We start from the raw sequence: 19,077 nt of genomic DNA, 5'->3' as shown, positions 1-19,077 counted from the left end.
TATTGCTGCATCTCACCTGGGAGAACTTCCATATGAAAATACCTTTGTTTTTTAACCTGAGTTGTTTGCTTAAATAAGGGAAACCTCCTATAATCTTGGAGCCTTCAGGTTCTTTTGCTTGTGAGGGTAATGGGAGCTGGAGCTGCATATGTTTGGATTTTTTTTTTTAAATTTGTGTTTATTTTCCATATTTCAGGATATGCACAAAGATCTTACTTCCTTGAAGAAAGGAGAAATAGCCAAAAATGTTTCCCTTTCTTCCAGTTGTTTTAGGGATGAGCAGACATTCCCTTTCAGTCACAGCACTGGGGTCATGTTTTGGCTGTTTCCAGGCTCTCTGAACTTAGGATTCCTGAGTTTCTGAACTCCCACAGTTTTGCCTGATGCTATTGTAATGTAAGGTGACATTTTTGCTGTATGTAATCCTACTGAAAACCATGCACAGACTTAAAATTCCTGAGCAAAGATGCAGAACCTTGTGATCTGGATGGAGGTATGTCCTGTGTTTCCATGGGCCTAAAATTAGTATTTCAGCTACATGAACCTATAGAGAAGCATAATGATTTCTCAGAAATATCAGGAGTGGAAAATAACATTTCAGTGAAACTTGAATTGATCTGGATTGCCAGGTATTTGCTGACTGTGGTAAAATTCTGCAGGGCAGGAGGTGAGTGGGTGACCAGACTTCAACACCCTGGCACTTGCTCCAGAAGTAACACTTGGTTATTTGTACCTTCAGGCTGAAGTCGCTGCTTGCTAAGTCTCTGTTAGCTCCACACTTGTCAGTTTTGGATTCAGCAGCACCTCAGGCACAGTTTATTTCTGTGCATGTGGAATGTGCTGGTTCCACCCCTCAGCAAGCATGAAGCACCTGCACTGCAGAGCACCTGCTTCTGCAGGCACTTAGGGGAACCAACGTCGGGAGCTGGCCCTTTACCCTTCTTGATGAACTTTGCTCTGTGTTAGTTCAAGGGCTGCAGAGTTCATGTGGGAGCCCACTGGGATGGTTCCTTTGAGGGTCTTGTTGAAAGCTGGTTAATTTGAAACACATGGTGTGAAATGCCCTGCATATGATCTCCAGTTCCCATGAGACAGCAACACATCTGAGAACTTCTATCTGCTTCGGGTGCAGACCAGACTAGGGAAGGTTGCAGTTGAGCCATAGTACACATTTTTATTGCTTAAAGGTATTTTTGTTGACAGATTTATTGTTCAGCCACAGCTTTATGCAGTTAGCTTTTGGCAGCTTGCTTTTCTTTATATTAAAACTAGATTGTTTCAGATATTTCAAAACAAGGCACATTTTCATAAATCAAATAGCTGTCTGATCATTTTTCACAGGAAAATGTTTTGCTGAGTAGTACTTCTCAGCATCAGAACTGCAGCACATGGCACTAATATGAGTGAGAAAGGATGATGAATGGGTGGTTCTGGTTTGGGAGTTTTAGACTTTAACATTTATTTCTTCAGAGACAAGGCGCAATGGCCATGAACAGTAGCAATGTGGATTGTCCTCTGCTGTATAAGCTGTCTGCCTGGTGCCCTGAGAGAGGAACCAAGTGGGCAGCCAAGGAACAGAGAGATGGAGATGGGTAAAGCTGGCAGGAGCAGCTTTGCAACTTGTCAATAACTTTGTTGGGCAGCCAAAGGAACGTGATGGCTCTAAAGCTGCTGTTCAGAGAATCATATAACTCCACCTGGTCATACTCAGCTGACATTGGGTCAGCCTCGTGTGCCTTGGTGTTGTCCCTTCTGTCTCCAAGCCTATCTACATGTGCATCTTCAGTCTTGGAGAGAAGCTTGGGAAGTAAAATGCATGTGAGGATTGCAGTGCAGATTCCCTGTCTCCTGTACTCTTGCCTTGATTTACAAAATGAGATGTGCTTGTCTTGCCTTAGCAAAATGTGGTTTAATTCTGTTTTTCTAAAGAGAGAAATGTTGCACTTGTTCAGACAGCTGACATTCAAGTGTTTAGCAGCAAGTGCAAGTGGGAAACAGGCCTTATGCCTTCTCAGTTTGATGGGAGAGTAGCATTGTTGTCTGCAAAAGGAATTCCACCCCCGTTTTCCCTGCTTTGTTGTTATACTGAAGATAGATTATTTCTTTGCTACTCCAACCTTATTTCATACCTAGTGAGTATGAATTTTGAGGCAGTGTCTACTGGCTGTTCAGTGACAGCTCAAAGGAGCATGTGTTGCCCTAAATGATTTGCTTTGCACACTTTGTACCTGTGATCTCTAGCACCCACATTTCCTCTTTTTGTGTTTTTTTTTGGTCTAGTTCTGTATCTCTCTTCACCCTGGTGCAGTCTTTGTGCATGCACCTTGCAGCTGCTTAACCAGGAACAGCTGAGGCTGCTGGGAGGGACATGGAGGCAAGGGATTTATATTCCAAGGACTTCTGTCTGCTCTTGCAAAATCATCCCAATCATTGTTCTTTGCAATAATGATTTTTTTTTATTTGTATAAATTATAAATTCTTTGGCTTAAGCACTGTGAGATCAGCAAGAAGCAAGGAACTCTTCTGAAACCCAGCAGGCAGTGCCCTCTGGGTATGTGTGTGCATTGCAAAGTCATCAGTCATTCAGTTGTTGACTCAAAGTTATTCTGGTTTGCCAGCATGCTTATTCCCTGCTGAGTTACAGCCACAGATAACAAAAGTGAACTTTGTGTTTTTCAGAGTGTAGTCTTTTCCCAGATTTTATTTGTTGCTGTCTTTTGTGGTTTGGTTTTGCTTTGGTTTGGCTTTGAACTTCCTTGGGGATGTTCTCTAGGCAGAGAAGGTAGTGCTTGAGAAGTGAATTTTGCCCCAGTTTCTCAAAATTACTTCTGAAGGGATCGGTAGCATTCATTGCTTGCCCTGTGCTGTCCAGACTGCTCAACAGGTTTGGACAAGAAGGTTTAGTGAGTGTTGTTTTGGGATGTGGGTGCAGGGGCTGGGTGCTCAGAGGGGTCTCTGAGTACAGATGGAGCCATGTGGGACAGCAAGTCAGAAATGCAACTTATTGCTTGTGATAACAGAGGGCAGTTGTTAAATTGGGAAAGGTGATCTGCAAGTAGTTGTACCTCCTGTTCTAGATGAATGGAATTGGCTAAGGTGGAAGAGGCAAAAAAACCCCGCTCCTCTAGCTGGAGTTTCTGATATTTAAGCATCCCAAGCCTCATCTGTAGCACATTAAGGTATGGCTGCAACTGGTTATCCTCTCACTGGTCTTGGAAAGGAGCTGTTTGCTTGTCTGATACTCTCACAGTCTGTGCATTGGGTTTGTCTGCTTCACACACTCACTCTGCAGTCTGCAAAGGGATTTTTACAATTGGCTAAAGGATGTTGAAGAGTGTTTTAAGCTTGTAATCTTGTATTGAGTGCCTTAGGGGAGGTATTGCCAGTTGGTCCCTGAGGAGACCATGTTTAGTGAGAGGCAAAGGGGGGACAAATCTTTTGTGCATGAGCTTGGCATGTCCCCCTGAAACAATGCTGACCTAATCCAGAAAGGCTGCCAGGTACTTTGGAAGAGGTGAGAGTCATTTTCTGGGATTTTGTTTTGCTCTGCAGTTGTTGCAGTTAAGTGGAACCAAAGTCAGCTGTGCTGGGAAGGACTTGTAGTGAATTGATGTGGCTGGGGATACAAAGCATCTCTTTGCATCGTGGATGCATGTTAATGCAACAGCTTCCAGCTACTGCTGTTATCATTTGATCTTGCAAATATATGTAGTTCTTGGGTTGGTTGAGATTAATATTAATATTTTATTTGTCCTAAAAGTGAGATTTTAACAATAATAATAGTATTTATTTACAGCTATAATCCCGTTATATCTGCAGTTTCAAAATGCAATGCAAGATATTTATTCTTAGAAGGTGGTTATTATAGTTTCAAAATTATTACTTAAGGTATGAAAAAGCCTCCTTTAATAGATGTTTAGTGTTTGTATTCATTGCTGTTAATCCTTACTAGTTTATTTGAAACAGTGTATGCATACATTATTAAATGGGTAACTCATTCTCAGGGTCACTTCTTAAGTTGTAAAATAATGCTTCTTATAAAGCCTGGACCTTGAAAAGGGACATAAGCTGCACTCTTTAAAATGTGAAATACATTAATGATGGGGTTTTTTTCTTTTATGTTTGTGGGTTAAGTACTGTTTTCTGAGTCTCTGCCTATGACCTGTGAACTTTTCAAGAAGTGCACTTACTTTGGCACCGTGTGGTGGGGAGTGCAGGTTGCCACACAGTGCTCTGAGGTGAAGTACCTCCAGTGTCTTTGAGGGAACCCAATTCACTTGCTTTAAATTGAAGGATTTGGGGTTTAAAGGAAGTCCTTGCTGTCTGCTCTAGGAGAATCTCTTGTGGGCAGGATACTTAATGTTTTCCCTTGCTTTCCCCCTTGCTCCCAGTCTTATCAACTGCAGCTTTCAATGGTTAATCCACAACATATGCAAAGAGTGACAGTAAGAGTGTGATAAAGGCCGAGGCAAACTTGTAAAAGTGCCCTGCAATTTGGGGCAGTGGGAGAGGTATTGGAAATTGGCTTGGCTGAACAACCCAAATTAGTATTGCCAATTCCCTGACAAGAATGTGGGGCTGCTTTCCTGAGCAGCCAGTACTGGTGTAAGTGTGTTGCAAAGGCTGTGCTGGTATTGCACAGGTCATCTCCTCTCCTGTCCTGATCCTTTCAGCTTTGCTAAGGTGCACTTGGAAGAAGTGATAAGGAAAGAGCAAAGTCAGTGTGTGCTGTGCTTGCACAGTGTGTACTGGGAGAGGGGCACCGGCCATAGTTGGTACGTGGGACTAGGTGGGGCTGCTGAGCTGCCTTTCCCTGCCAAGACTTCAGGTCTCAGGTCAGATTTAGAAATATTTCCTGCTGCCAGGTGAGATGACTCAGCTTGAACATCTGGCTGCACTGAGAAACCTGCTCATAGAAAATGAGCCTGATGCTGTGCATCTCCCTGATGTTTGCCTCAGGGAGAAAGCTGCAGAGGGGTGCAAGGGCCCTACAGTCATTTGGGCTTCCCATCTCTCTGGCAGAGCAGAATGTCTAAAAATGCCTCATCTGTTTTCAACAGGTAAAATAACTCTTTTTACTAGAATAAAAGGCAGGAAGGAGACTTTTGAGTTCCTCAGGGAACTTGAAGGTTGACTCGGAAAACGGAATTTGAGACACAGCATTTTAGTGTCATGTTTTGTCTCCATCTTTGGCTCTTTGACAGTCTAGTGTGGACCTGTATATTGTGTGTCCTCTGAGAAGCTTGGGGTAGCTGTTTATATTTCATTCCTTTTCAGATAGGGTGGTTTTGAAGCTCAAGCTCTGTTACCCTGTTTGGGGCTTTGGGATATAGTAGAAGGAAAAATTGGAAGCAAAAGTTTAATGGTACAAAGCATCAAAATATTGCAATCTGAGTCACAGCTAACAAACATTATTTGGGACTTTTTTTGGGGGAGAAATAGCTCTTAGATTGTTAAATTCACAAGCATGGTTGAAACTGGAGTTCTCATGGTTGAAACTGAGACTTCTAGCCTGGATGGCTAAATGAGGGTCTTACGCACATTCCTGAGGGCTGTTGGATGTTCTTGCCTGTGGTATTTATACATTCACACCTGCTGCTCATTCTGGGTTGGGAACTGCCTTTGCAGTCATCACATCCAGCTCGGAGATGTCACACAAAGCTGAATCTCAACACTCTCTGAAGGCTGTCACATTTCTCTTCATAACTTCAGGATGGTGACTAAAGCTTGCTTAAGTGATGAGGAAGAGGATTGTCCTTAAAAATTACTTAGAGAAGAGGCTTACCATGGGTCTAGTTCAGACTGAAATGTTTGGAAGTTCATACAAAGCTCCAAAAACCTCAGAACCAAGAGGGTAAATCCAGATAGAAGCTACTAAGCTACTAATCTGCTCTGATGTCAGTGGGAGCTGTTTCAGTGTCTTCAGGGACAAAAGCCCCTGCATTGGGTCAGTCACATGTGTGCATTAATAATGAAGGAAATGCATTATCTGTTGTTTTATGTGTGGAAATGAAGGCTTAGTGTGGGTGTGAATATTCTTCAGTAACAGCTGTGTCTGTGTAATGTCTTGGAAGACCAGAATTTTTGGTTTTTGCTTGTTTTCAATAAAAATTTCTTTGAGCTTTTTGTAATGAGCAGGAAAACCAAAGCAGAAATCAACCTTGGTTACTTGGTTTTGACTGACTTGGTGTAAAGGCAGGACCAGACTGTAGTTCCCTTTCTTATCAGTGTGCTCAAACTGGTGAAAACCCTTCTGCCTAGCCTGGGCACAACATTAGGGGTCCCAGAATGAGTCCAAAGACATCATATCTGTGCTGCCACATGTTTTTGGGCTTTGAGGTTCACTTTGTACCCATGGCTTTTGACTTAAGCTGTTCTCCATTGAGATGTGAAGGAAGGAGAGCAAAGTACCTTTTCCAAAGAAAGAGCCTCTCTGGGAAGTGGAAAAGGTCTTTACTCCTCCTGCCTCTGAGCCCTTGCTTGTTTGTGATGTGTAATGATACTTGCCTGCCTTTTGTATGTTTTTATTTTCCATTCCTGCTCATAGGGATATAAATTGTTTATTTTTTTAATAGGTATATTGCAGTGGATCTGAAGTTAATATAAGAGAGGATTTCTTCTGGGAAGAGAAGCTTCCCTGTAAGGCCGACCCTGAAGATGTGGACTGCCATTGTGTTCTTCCTGCTGATTTCCATCTGTATCTGTGAACACCAGCTTTCTGTCCTGAAAGGGAGAGGAGTCCATGTAGTGCAAATAAGCAAGCTTACCAGTGAAGAGCAATGCAGGCAGGCTTGTCAGAGCCCAGGTGCTTCAGGTGAGGTTCTTGTCTCTTGGATGGAATTCCAGCTGCATTTTCTGCTCCTTGAAGGTCTCTGCTGCTCCTTTGACTTTCTTTTTAAATTCCAGTTGTTTACAGGCATTTAGAGTTACAGCTGCTATGTGTGGTGCTGAATAACTTCTGACAGATTTGGTTAAATTGAATCCAGGACAAGTGCTTCCCAGAGCCCTTGGAGCTTCCATAGGAAACAGCATATGCTGTTGGTGCACGCTGATGGCGTGCAAAGTGTTAGGTCACTTGAATTGCAGAAATTATTGCCAGCTGCCAGATGCTTGCAAGGGAGCAGTGCTGTTGCAGACAGCTGCACTAGAATGAGTAATCTTTGCTCCCTGGTATTTGTGTGTGTTTTCTGCCTTAGAAGAAACTACTTTGTCCTGCAACCAAGCACAGGGTTAAATCTGTTGAGGTAAAACCTTCTCACTACATCTGAGATGTCTTTACAAACAATTAAACTTCCAAAAGAGTCTTCTAGTTGTCCTTATGAAGGCCCCAATCCTGTCTAGTCAGATGAGAAAGCTTGAAGCTCCTACAAAAAGCCAGTGCTGCTGTGGTGAAGATGAGACCTTGGCTCAGGTGGATGAATATCTGACTTTCAGGTGGTTAGGAACTTAATAAAGATGCTGGTTTTAATGGCCATTAATGGTCATTTTCCTCATTAAGACATCTAGATGAATTTACATGGGTCCTAACTGTAGTGCACTTTGTTTGAATTGCTATTGTCAGGAGATGCTGGTACCAGAAGACACACAGGTGGGTAGGCTACACTGGCAATATTGGTTTCGTTGGCTTTCTTTGGTTATTTTCACTAAGACTGAGTCAGGATCCTTTAAGGCCAGACTTTCTAGATATTGTGTGGTTTGGGTTTTTTTTTTTGTTGTGGTTTTTTATGTCCTTTTTTTCAATTCTTTAACTAGAGCCCCGAAGCAACGTCTTTGGTATCCTGTGTTCAGCAATCCATTTTCTCTGCTGTTTTCAGGGAGCCATCACTGTAATTGGTCTGTGCCCTACCAGAATCACTGCTTCCTCCTGCAGTGTCACCAGCTGAGTGTGTGCCAGAATGCTAGAGAACAGGACATCAGAGACCTGCTTGCAGGTAAAGCCATGTTTCAGCCTTCTGGGAAATCCAGGGTCCTGATTCTTCTGTTTTAAATGCCTACATTTAATCCTTGATAGGCTTTCAGCTGAGGAGGATGGGTTGTGAAATGCCTGCAGGGTGGTTCTGTAGGTACAGTTCACTGGAATAACTGTTTCACTTTGTCCTAGGGACTCTGGCACTTGCATGAGTGCATGATGTGTCTTTGAATAACTTTTGTAACACTTACTGAGTAACAGTTTGTCTCCATGTTGAAGACATCATTCATTCAAGCCATTTGCATGCCACACGCTGTCCTAGTGAAAATAAAGGCATAACAGATGTATTTATATCTTTTTTTCAGAGAAAGGAAAATGTCCTGGCATTGTTTTTCTCTCAGATTGCCAGGGTTTTGTTCCAGAGTCAACAGACTGCTTCTTTAATCAGAGGAGCAATTGCTCATGGTGACTTTCCAGTGCCAGGGTATTCAGTTTTAATAAAGTGACACAATAACAAAATGGAGCTTATTTATAATTGGGAAATCAATCTTTTAAAGTTTGTTTCAAGAGTTCACTGTACCCAAATTTTAAAAACAGTTTGTTCATGGTTCTTTTGGGTTGGCAAAGGTTTCTCTGCAATGTAACCAACTGGACTTGTGATAAGCAGATGGGATTTATGTTACTATAAATCTAGCTCAGTTGTGAAGGACGTGATCCTGATGTATGAAGGTGTAAGTAGAAATTTCTGTTCAGATTTGACAAGTGAAAGTTACGAATCCAGGCACAAAGGCTTTGTCGATGACGTGTAACTTTGAAAGCATGAATCCTCTTCTCAGGAACTGACATTTGTAAGACTGCTCCTGTTGATACTGTGCTTCTGCATTGTAGCTCTCTACTTCATTACTCCCCTTTTGTGAAATTAACTCCCTGGCTGGGCAAATACGAGAGGTCTGTGGCAGAAAAAAACAAACCAAAAAACCTCAAAGGGATTATGTGCAATAAAGGCTGGGGGGTCTTGAGTTTTCATGTTGTTGCTGAATTCAGGACTGATTTATTCCACTTGTACTGTGTGTACTGCAGAATATGTGTTCTGGTTTGCATGTTGGGGGTTGAGGTTAGATTTGAGCTTGAGAGTTTTTTATTCTTACAAAAGTAATTTGTTTTGTCTTTTGGAAGAAATTGTCAACAGCAAATGGGAGCCAGCCCTGTTTCACCGCCAGACCCATCCACCGAAGACTGAGAGGATGCTGAATGCATGGATTGACCAACACAGTGTGGAAAACACGTTTTCTTCAATTGCTCAGACTCACAATATTCATTTGAGGCATTTGCTTGCTGTTCCGAAGACAGATGTCACAACAAGTACAAGGAAACTAATTGCAAGCGATGCTGCCACCACTACTGCCCCTGCCATAACAAGTGTTACAAATGCAACTTTCTCTACCACTTACGAAGCAACTGCCAAAGCCTCAAACACCCCTGGAGGTTCTGATACTTCTACTACAACCATGTCATCCTCTGCCTTTTCTCCCCCTCACAGTAACATCTCTGCACCCACTTCCAGCAATGTCACCCAGATGGTGATGACCAGCCAAAAATTAGGAAGTAGTAGCTCTGTCCCAGTACTGTCCCCCACTTCTGCTCCCCTCACTGTTCCTTTTGAAGCAGGTACCTCAGCACAGCAGCCTGGGCCAGGTACCACCAGCAGCAGTGCTCCTCATGCCGACAGCCTCACCACTGCTGGAGCTGACCTGAAGATGCTGACCACAGCATTGCCCACAGCACTGCCCACCCCCATCCCACAGGATGCAGGAATGTCTTCCAGTGCTTCCACGCGTGCCACGGCACCCATCCCAACAGAGAACTCTCCCTCTGTGAATCCAGTGCATGCTGGCACGTCACCAAGTCTAAAGCCAGAGGCAAATACAACCACAGCATCCTTGAATGAATCAGCTTCTCCTCTGGGCTCTACCAGAGGTGCCATGGTTTTAACTACAACCTCTACAGTAGCAACTACGACTGAACGTGGGGTAAAGTCAACATCTAATGTCTTTTCAACAGCCATGGCTCCAACAGATGCAGCCAAAACAACAGCTTCAGGCCTCACAGAAACTCAGGACACAGACAACGAGTATCTTCTCATTGCTGCTGAGCCCCTGACTCAGTACTTAGTGGATAAAAGTTCACTACTTGCAGTGCTTTTAGTTGGTACGTTCTTCTTCTTAACTGTTATAGTTCTTTTCCTCATGCAGGCCTATGAGAGCTACAAGAAGAAAGATTACACACAAGTGGATTACCTGATCAATGGAATGTATGCGGACTCAGAGATGTGAAGAGGTGGGGATAAATAGTAGTCAAGAGATGGAAAGGAGATTCAAAGTCTGCATGACTTGTTTTTCCTTTCTATCTGCCTATAACACAAACTGAAAGTGCTTCCAAATTTACTTCTAGTGCAATTGAGGAGAAATGCCATGTACTGTATTAAGAAAAAATAATAATTTTTTATTCAACTGTGCGACGGGTTGCTGCAAAACCATAAAAAAGGAATAATTTTTAACATTTTCATAATGCACAGTAGCTTTGGCCATTATAATTCATTGCAAAGTAAATCTAACAAGGTGTAAGTTGCCATCATCTGAAAATGCTGTAGTGCTTTTCAGCTGTTTACAGTGCAGGTTGTGTTTCATTTGTTTCACGTGTGCTCCTCTGAAAACAGAGCAAAGGATGCTGTCACCTTTTGTGAAGTGCTCCCAAATAGCCAGATGAGAAGTGTGGAGTACTGTTGCAACAGGGGACTTTTAATCCAGTGTGTGTCATATTTCAGTGTGCTTCTTGCTTATGAAGAGGTCTGTTTACAAGGTATTGTAAACTCTGTTTACTGCTAACCCAAGGTATCTTTTCACCACGGAGTGGATTACTGTGCCTCTGCACTTAAATGATCTTATTTTTATATTCAGTTAATAAATGGGGCCCTGGAAGGGCAGATCTTCTTGTGTTTCTCGTGTCATTGCTGTCCCTGCCAGTTCAGAAGCAAGCAAATGGGCTTTTGGGGCTTAAGTAAATTACCTCCACTTCAGTATTCCAAGTGTGGGGGCTTTGAAGGCCTTGCTGAAAGCATGGACATGTCACAGAAGATACTGATCATCTTCCAGAGTACTGCTTCTATAATTTAAAGCCATTATGCTGTCAGTCTCCCAGGTGTGCAGACCTACTTACTGCTTATTATCTTTCATACCTACAGCTCTGTTTTGGGTTTTTTTGCGTTTAGGACAGAGTTGTTATTATCTTGGAAACTTAATTGCACATGAAGTTGCAATTTGGCTCCCAAGATCTGCAGCTGAGAGAATGAGTAGAAAACACTTGATTTTTAGGTAAGTATTCTTCAGTGATTAGTGCATCTAATTTGGATGACACGTAAATACCAAAGTGCTGGATTGAGGTGATGGGGTTTTTGTAACCATATTGATGGCTTGTCTCTCACTTTGATTTAGTTGGCTCTTCTTTAATCCAGCTTGCATGTAATCTTGAGTGAGAGCTGATAATAAGCAAACCTCAGAATTTGAGCTGCTGAGTTCCAGTTTGATTATTTATTCAAGTTTTTGGGCTGTTTAGAATTTGGAGGGAGCCTTTACCCTGGAAGAGGCTGCTTTGTAGACAACTTCATTGTCAGAGTGCTATGAAAACAGCTGCAGAGAGCACAAGCAGCAGCACAGCCAAGGAGTTGTTTTAACAAAATAGGCTGGAGAGATTTTCCTGAATTTTACCCAACATAAATTTTGAGGGCAAAACTTCAGCAAGTAGAGCGTGTTGAGGAAAGAGACCGCTTTGGAAGCGAGATCACTTGGTTTTCAATATCAGGGTGCATTTAGCAGTACTTTTGCAGGGACCTCTTCTGCATGCCAGTGAGCAATAGGTTAGAGCATCTCTCAGGGTAAAAGGGTAGTGTGGTTTGGGGAGTCTACCTCCTTGGAAAGTTTGAAGTATAAGAAATATAAAGCCAGAAAATTTACTCCATGTTTCCCTGGGGTGGGGCAGAATTTTTGAGGGTCTCAGTTTAATTATATTTTAAGATTACTGTTAATTGGTTTGCCCTGAGCAGAAGGGAAGTGAATTCCGATTTCTCCGCCTTCTAGGAGCCAGCGGTGTAGAGCATCTGTGCAAACAAGGTGCTGGGAACATCCCCCAGCACCACAGCTGGGGAGTTGCACCCTGTTGAGGTGCTTGGGATTGTGTTGAGCTGTTAGCCTGTCTGGCAGATGCTGTTCTACATCCACCAAGTCCAGAGATTTATCTTTACATAGTGATTTCAGGTTTCACCTTAATTGCAAGTGAGTCACTAACCACAGACCTAAGCATGTGGTCTTGAGCTCTGCTCCAGATACTGAGATAAGAGCTGTCTGCTGGCTCCCTGCCATCTCCCATGTAGGAAGATGAGCCTTACCTCAGACTCAGCTCACTTCTTTTCCTCCTTGTTTAGGCAGCTTGGAAAAGTGCATTTTGGCAGGACAAATCCAGGGAGTAGTGCTCTTCTTCCTTATCTGTCTATGTAGTGAATTCCTGCCTTTAGGAAGTGCCTTCCTACATGAAGGATCAGTGTTGCAGCTTTTCTGCCGGTTCTCTGTGGTAGTTTTGGGGTTTTTTCTAAGTTGCCTGAGCTATTTCCACAAACACAAACTATGATCATCAGACTTGTGATTGCTTATCCTGAAAATGAGGAAATTTCTGATGAACTTTGCATTCACTGTGGCCTTTTACCTTTTGGTCTCTGTAGATCTATTCACAGAGCTGAAGTTGGACACCAGATTCTGTGGAATGGAAATTTGTGAAGTTGCATTGGTATTTATTTTCCTCTTTGAAGACTCTTGCACTGATTTCTTTGAGAGACTAGGAATGGAAGGGAGAGGAAAGTCACATTACTTAAAAGAAACTCTTGAGTTTTTTCTAAAACTTGAAGATTGGTATATTAAAAACAAATAAAACCCTTCAGGGATAATTTACATGGGAATGATATAATTACAAGAGTTGGAATTGAGTTACAGCTCTATTTACAAGAGTCTTGGGGAGTTTCTCATGGACGTAGTGAGAATATTACAAGTACATCATGGCTAAATGAAACCACCACTATAAAAATCTTTGTGGCCTTTTAGCAGGTCCTTACAGGAAGGTGAGTACTCATCAGAATCTTGATGCAGTTCCCACAGCTGTGGTATGTTTACATCCAGGTCTCCTCATCAGATACTGGCACAGCCTGTCTTTTCTGTTCTTACTTGAGTTATTGCACTACCAGGTCTGGATTACTTTCTCAACAGAAACTGAGCCTTTTAGTGTGAGCACCAGAATGAGTCTTACCTCAGTGCATTTCTGCATACAAGGGGAGATCTTTGTTTGCCATGGAGTCATGGAATGATTTGTGTTAGAAGGACCCTTTAGAGGTTATCTAGTTTTAACCCCCCTGCCATGGCAGGGGCATCTTCAACTAGACCAGGTTGCTTAGAGCCCTCTTTAACCTTTCTATGAAGGTTTCCAGGGATGGGGCAACCACCACTTCTCTGAGCAACCTGTTCAAGTGTTTTACCACCCTCATAATGAAAAATTTCTTTTTTATATCTCGTCTGAATCTACCATTTTTAGTTTAAAACCATTACTGCTTGTCCTATCTCAGTGGTGCTCAAGTTGCAGTGCCAGCTGAAGTAGGTTTTTCCTTGCAGCCCAGTGGTCTCATAATAGCTCAGTTTAGGCTTTTAAAAACAAACAAACAGAAAAACCCAAGTCATAAAAACCTGGGCAGGAGCCTTGGCTCTGGAAGGCTAGGTGTGTCTTCTGGCTTGTATGTTGAGCCCCATTGTAAAGATTAGTCAACTTTGCTGTGTTGTGTCTAGCTACTTGTAAGCCTTGAAGAAGGAGAGCAGTGGGACAGTGGAAGGTGGGGTGCATGTGCAGTTTTCTAAAGGGCTCTTCTGTAGTGGTGACTTGATCTACAAATCTAAAGCTATTAGGATTTCTTCCCTTCTGGCTCTTTGCTGCTGCTGATCTCCAGCTCAAACATCCACTTGGTTGTTTCTACCTCCACACTGTTGTTTCTCTCTGGGTTAAAATCATCCTCCTGGAATGGCTTCCCTTGTTTTGCTTTTGAGGCCCATCTACTGCATTTCATGGTGTACTGTTGAAGTACTTAATAGTATCTTAAGGGAGAAAAATGCAACATCGTTGGAAGCTTGCTTGTAGAATTCACAATATAACCATAGATAGGGTCCTGCAGGTTATCTCGAACACATCTGCCAAGAACAACATTCTGCTGCTGTGAAGCATATCTGATCCAAATTGGGATTCAACCTACTGTATGGCCTAAAACAGGAACATCCTGGAATTAAATTTAGATTAGATTAATTCTAAATGCCACCTCCCTTTTGTTTAATTACCTGTACAAGAAGGACGTTGCTCTAGACAGTAGAGAAGAAAGGAAATAATGGAGTATTAAAACATTTAAAGGAATAGTAGGAAAGAAGAACTTTGCAATTGCAAATATGGGTTTGCAGTATGCCATGTAGTGTCCAGAGAATTAAAGAGCATTTGCAGAACTCTTTAGCAGGACCTTAAAAACAGCTTTTGCATGTAGTTGGAAAATGCTCAGGAAGGTCTGGAAATGGAGGTATCATGGAGCTGGTTTCTCTGGATTTGTCTGGTGGCTGCTTATTTTTGGCATCAAAAAAGGAAACCTGAGCCCTTCTCTGCTGAAGCATTTCTGAGGGCTTTTTCCACTGTGGGCTCTCTGGTATGCAGTAAAGGCAAGTGTCCTTAGTACAGCTGGGTGAGAGTTAATTTTCCTTTAAGTAACTGGTACAGTGCCAACATTTGGATTTAGTATGACAAAAACATTGACAATACTCTTGATATTTTAGTTGTTGCAAGCCAGGGGCTGCTTGGTACTCAGTTGCCAGCTGGGATTAAGCTGTGACAGCAAGTTCAGATTGCGACATCTCCCTGATCAGGGCAACTCCAGCTGCCTCCTTTCCATGGCCTCTGAGTCTCATGAAACTTAATTTCCTTTGTTGTGCTTGGCTGAAGTTGGCCCGTGGGTTCAAAAGCAAATGCTTTCATCTTGCACGAAGTATGGGCTCGTAAGATTGTGTTTTTCTAGAAGAAAACAGGCTGAAGAACAGCAGAGCCTAGAGCTGTATTGATTCCTGTCTGCTGGAAGGACTAGGTAGCTCAGGGTTAGGGATTACTTTGACTTTTTGGGCGTGCTGGATAGCTGGTTATAGTAGGGAAAGCTGCTTTTTGCTCTACAGCTTTTGGGGTCGATGTCCTTGTAGTCTCACGTCCTCGGATCTTGCCTTTCTGTGCTGCTGCTGGGCTGGGTGATGTGTTTAGAAGCAGCCCTGCCTTGGCTGAGAAATGCCAGCAGGTTGTGCTGCGGGGCTCCACAAGAGCTTGTCGTTCAGCCTCCCTCTGGCAGGGAAACCCCAAAAGAGCTGGGAAAAAGTCTCTGCCTGATCCGGGGCTTCCTGGTTAGCCCTGGGTGATGTTCAGCTTGTGCTTTGGCTGGAGTTGTGTTTGTATTACGATGTTTGAAGGAGAGGTTCAGCAGGCATGCAGAACTTGCCCAGCATCCTGCTGGTCCAAATTAAATGGGCTAAAGCTGTTTGGACTGGATTATACCATCTGTTTGAAAAAGCAAACAGCTTGTCTTCACAAAAAGTGGCTAAATTATTTTAACTCTTTCAAGCCGGGACAGGTGAAACCAATTACACTGTTTTTGAGGGTCATGGACTTATGCAACTTGTTCCTATTCTTTACTGCAGATCATATAGCCAAAGCTTGTAAGGGTGAATACTGTTACATCTTCCACGTAACTCTTCTAACATTGAGGAAAGGAAAAGAAAGGAGGAGGTATTTATTCATCTGGAAAAAGCTCACATTTAGAAGTGACTATCATGGTTAGTTAAAACAAAAACAACAATCAAGATTTAACCACATTCTTAAGTTTAAATTAATCTCTGCTCTCAAATGTTGAGATAACAGTCACTGCTGCAGATTACAAAGTGGGAATTTTCAAAAGTACCTATGTTGTGATTTCTCACAAGTGCTGCACCCACTGTAGGCATTTTCCTGAGCAACTTTGCTCATCCTTGGTCACTGCAGTTAAACTGAACTCAGCAGCTGACTCATGACCAACATGGGCTGTACCGTGGGGCACAAGTTCCCCTGCAAAACTAAAACCTTTTACTGCAGTAGAGGAGTAGGGATGTGCACAGTGGCTGCCAGCTTGTCCTGCACCCTTGTGGCAGTGACAAGACTATCCTTAGTCTGGTGTGGTGCCTTGTGTGATCCAGGTGATGCCAGGGAGCAGATGAGCAGGGAGCAGAAAAGAGAGTTTGCTCAGGGAGGAAGCTTTGCTGATGTTGGTGCACAGGCAGTACTGTTAGGGAGCAGCTGAAATCCTTGCTGATAACTTTTATCAGAACTAGGTGAAGCTTGTTATGTCAGGAGGTGCTAATATGGTTGTTCAAGGGACAGGGGTAAATGGAAGCAACTTTGGATGAACTGAGGACTTCTGATCAGCTCAGCTATGGGCACTTGCTGCTGGTAGAAGACAGCTCTGGGCTGATTCCTCCAGCATGCATCCTGGTGAATATTCCCACCAGTGAGAGAGCAGCAGCAGTGCTGGGTGAGCTACAGCCAGTGCCTACAAGCTCCAGGCAAAAAGCTGTCTGATCTGCAGGAAAAAAGCCAGCTGTCCTATCTCATTCTCCTGATTGCTGGGTCAAAGTGTACTACAGAGATGTTGTAAGAGCTCAAGGCAAGTTGTTTTCAGCTTTTTTTCCCCCAATTTATTGACTTATACATATTCCTACATATCTTCAGTATTTAGACTGAAGTAGTATTGGGCTAAAGATCTTCAGAACACCATGAGCTTCCCTGCTAATGGCACCCTGGAGTGGGTCAATTTTCAATGGAGCTTTCCTTAGCTGGAATTTAAGTCCTCAGCATCTCACAGAGGGTCAGGCAGATTCCTGTGGTCCAAAACTGCCTTGGGAATTTTTGTGGAAAGTTTTATACTTTTCATCCTACTTCAGTCTGCAAGGAGAAGTAGAGAGACTCTTCTGCAGGAAAGAGCAATCTCCTACACCAGCAGTTTGTGACATGCAGTGAGCACCCATTTGGAAAGAAATGAACACAGCCTCCATGGCTCTCCCAAATCACACAGTCCTGGGGCCTGTTTATAGCCAAACATAAAACTTTTTCAAAAGATGATCTCACCTGTTGAAAATCACATCCATGTGAATCAGAGCAGGAAGGGAGGCAGTGGCTGAAAGGGATGGAGGGCTCCATGTGGGCAGCAGATGCACGTGGCTTGCAGGAGGACAACCCATGTGGTTTTTTCCAGCTGTGAGCCGTGGTTCTGCCATCAGTGTGTGTGAGGCTTGGTAGAGTGTACTTTTTGTTGAATGTTTGCAGTTTTGTTTGACAGCGGGAAATGCTGGAAAATGTTAGTGAGAGCTGTCAAAGCCTGTAATCATCTCTCAAGGGGAAGAGTAGCACCCCTACAGGAGTTTAAATCTGTACAGACCTTATGTAGCATAGGAAAAATCCTGTCAATGAAAGGATGACCTGAGAACTCTTCTGTGGAGAAGTAATGAATGATGTGAGCTGGAGAGATCTGTGTGCATGCTAAAGGTGAAGGAAGATCAGATCAGGCATTTCCATGAAGAACAGTCCTTCCATAACTGGACTATTATTCTTCATGCTTCTGGGTGTACATGATTGCTGGTCAGATAAAAGCAAAATATACCTTTGAATGCATTTGTACAGAACTGTCTGCAGAGGGAATTAAAAGCCAGAACGGAAACATTCCTTGAGGTACGTAATATTTGTGCTCAAGTCTTGTGCTCAAGATATTTGTGCCTCCCCATTGAGTTGCTGGCTGACAACACTGGGCTGAGTAGATCCAGAGTCACAGAGCCATTTCTGGCCCCAGGACTGGGCAAAGGTTTGCTACATCACCATGTCCTTCTCTTAACTTAGCTTTATTCTGATGCCTGTCAGTAAGGAGAGAGCCCTGCAGCAGTGAGGTGGGGTTGCCTCGTGTCCCCACTATGGTGTGTGGATGCCCATTGTGTCTGCTCTTTCCCACCCTCCATGTGTGTGTTCATGTGGGCATGTCTTGGTCTAGGAATTGTCCCACAACAGCTTTGAAGTATATATTCTTCACCTATTGCCAACAGAGATTTCATGGCTCTTTTCAAAGGATAGTGCAAGATCTCTCCTGCTTTAAAAAAATGTATAGTCTGAGATGTCTCCCCCACATCTCTGAATCTGGCTCCAGCCCTGAGCTGTGAGGTTTCATATTCCTTCATGTCTTGTCATTTCCTGCCAAAAATGACCAGCAAGGTGCCAGAGGGAGGCTAATTCTTATTCTGAGATTTATTACACTACAAATTCTTTAGCACTGCTAATTAAGTCTAAGCTCCACTTATCAAATGGCCATGTACCTTTTTGCAGGACTGCCATGTGGTATCTGTTCTCTCTCCATGGCTTTCCTGGGCATTCCAGTGGGTTGAGGAGGCCATAATGTGGATGAAACTAATAATAAACCTGCACTAGAAGCAGCTGCATTGTGGAGGAACTTTAAACCCCAAAGCAAAGCAGACAGGGACAGTTTTAACTGCAACGTGCTCTTTAATTGAAACCTGGGCTGGAGCTGACCTGCCTGCCTTGTGATACTGTGTGGGCTGGGTGGGGATGCAGCTTGTGTTGTTAACCTACTGCTACAATATTTACACAGATAAATTTAGCATTTGACATTGAGAAAATGATTTTCTGCACAACCTTTCAGCTTGGGCCACCTATGTACTCTGGGAGAGAGGAGATTGCATGAGTGCTTTTGCATGGGTCCTTTTGCAAGTTTCCCATGCTCCTGACAGGTAAACTGGGTAGGAGTCAGCAGTGCCTCTGGGGATGGTGCATTTTAAATCACTTTACCTTGTCTTTTGCTCATCCCCCAGCTAGAACAGCCTTGTTGAAGGATTTTTTCCAGTGCAGGTCCATCTGGTTGGGTGCTTATGTAGGCATCACAAGAGACCCTTACCATTAGCAGCTGATTTTGAATTGCACTGCTGGAGCTCAGCAAGGGTGTGGGACAGAGAGAATGACCTGTGCTGCAAGCT

General features: G+C 43.2%; 1 protein-coding gene across 4 annotated transcripts in view; it reads left to right on the top strand.

Moving 5' to 3' along the window:
- CUNH11orf24 (chromosome unknown C11orf24 homolog) overlaps positions 1 to 10,898 on the top strand; it is a 44,317-nt gene extending 33,419 nt beyond the window's left edge. For all 4 annotated transcript variants that reach the window (XM_071427637.1, XM_071427638.1, XM_071427634.1 and 1 more), the window contains 3 exons: positions 6,576 to 6,814; positions 7,815 to 7,931; positions 9,086 to 10,898. In XM_071427637.1, coding sequence (XP_071283738.1) covers positions 6,658 to 6,814; positions 7,815 to 7,931; positions 9,086 to 10,242 — 1,431 coding nt within the window. In that variant the 5' untranslated portion in view covers positions 6,576 to 6,657 and the 3' untranslated portion in view covers positions 10,243 to 10,898. The remainder of the gene's footprint in view (positions 1 to 6,575; positions 6,815 to 7,814; positions 7,932 to 9,085) is intronic.
- Positions 10,899 to 19,077: the final 8,179 nt, after the last annotated feature.

The sequence above is a fragment of the Agelaius tricolor genome, unplaced genomic scaffold (genome assembly GCF_023055355.1).
Source record: "Agelaius tricolor isolate 1412-34295 unplaced genomic scaffold, bAgeTri1.0.p SCAF_5, whole genome shotgun sequence".
NCBI classification, from domain to species: Eukaryota; Metazoa; Chordata; class Aves; order Passeriformes; family Icteridae; genus Agelaius; species Agelaius tricolor.
Note: the sequence above shows the minus strand (reverse complement) of the source record. Positions and strands in the feature narration are given on the sequence as shown.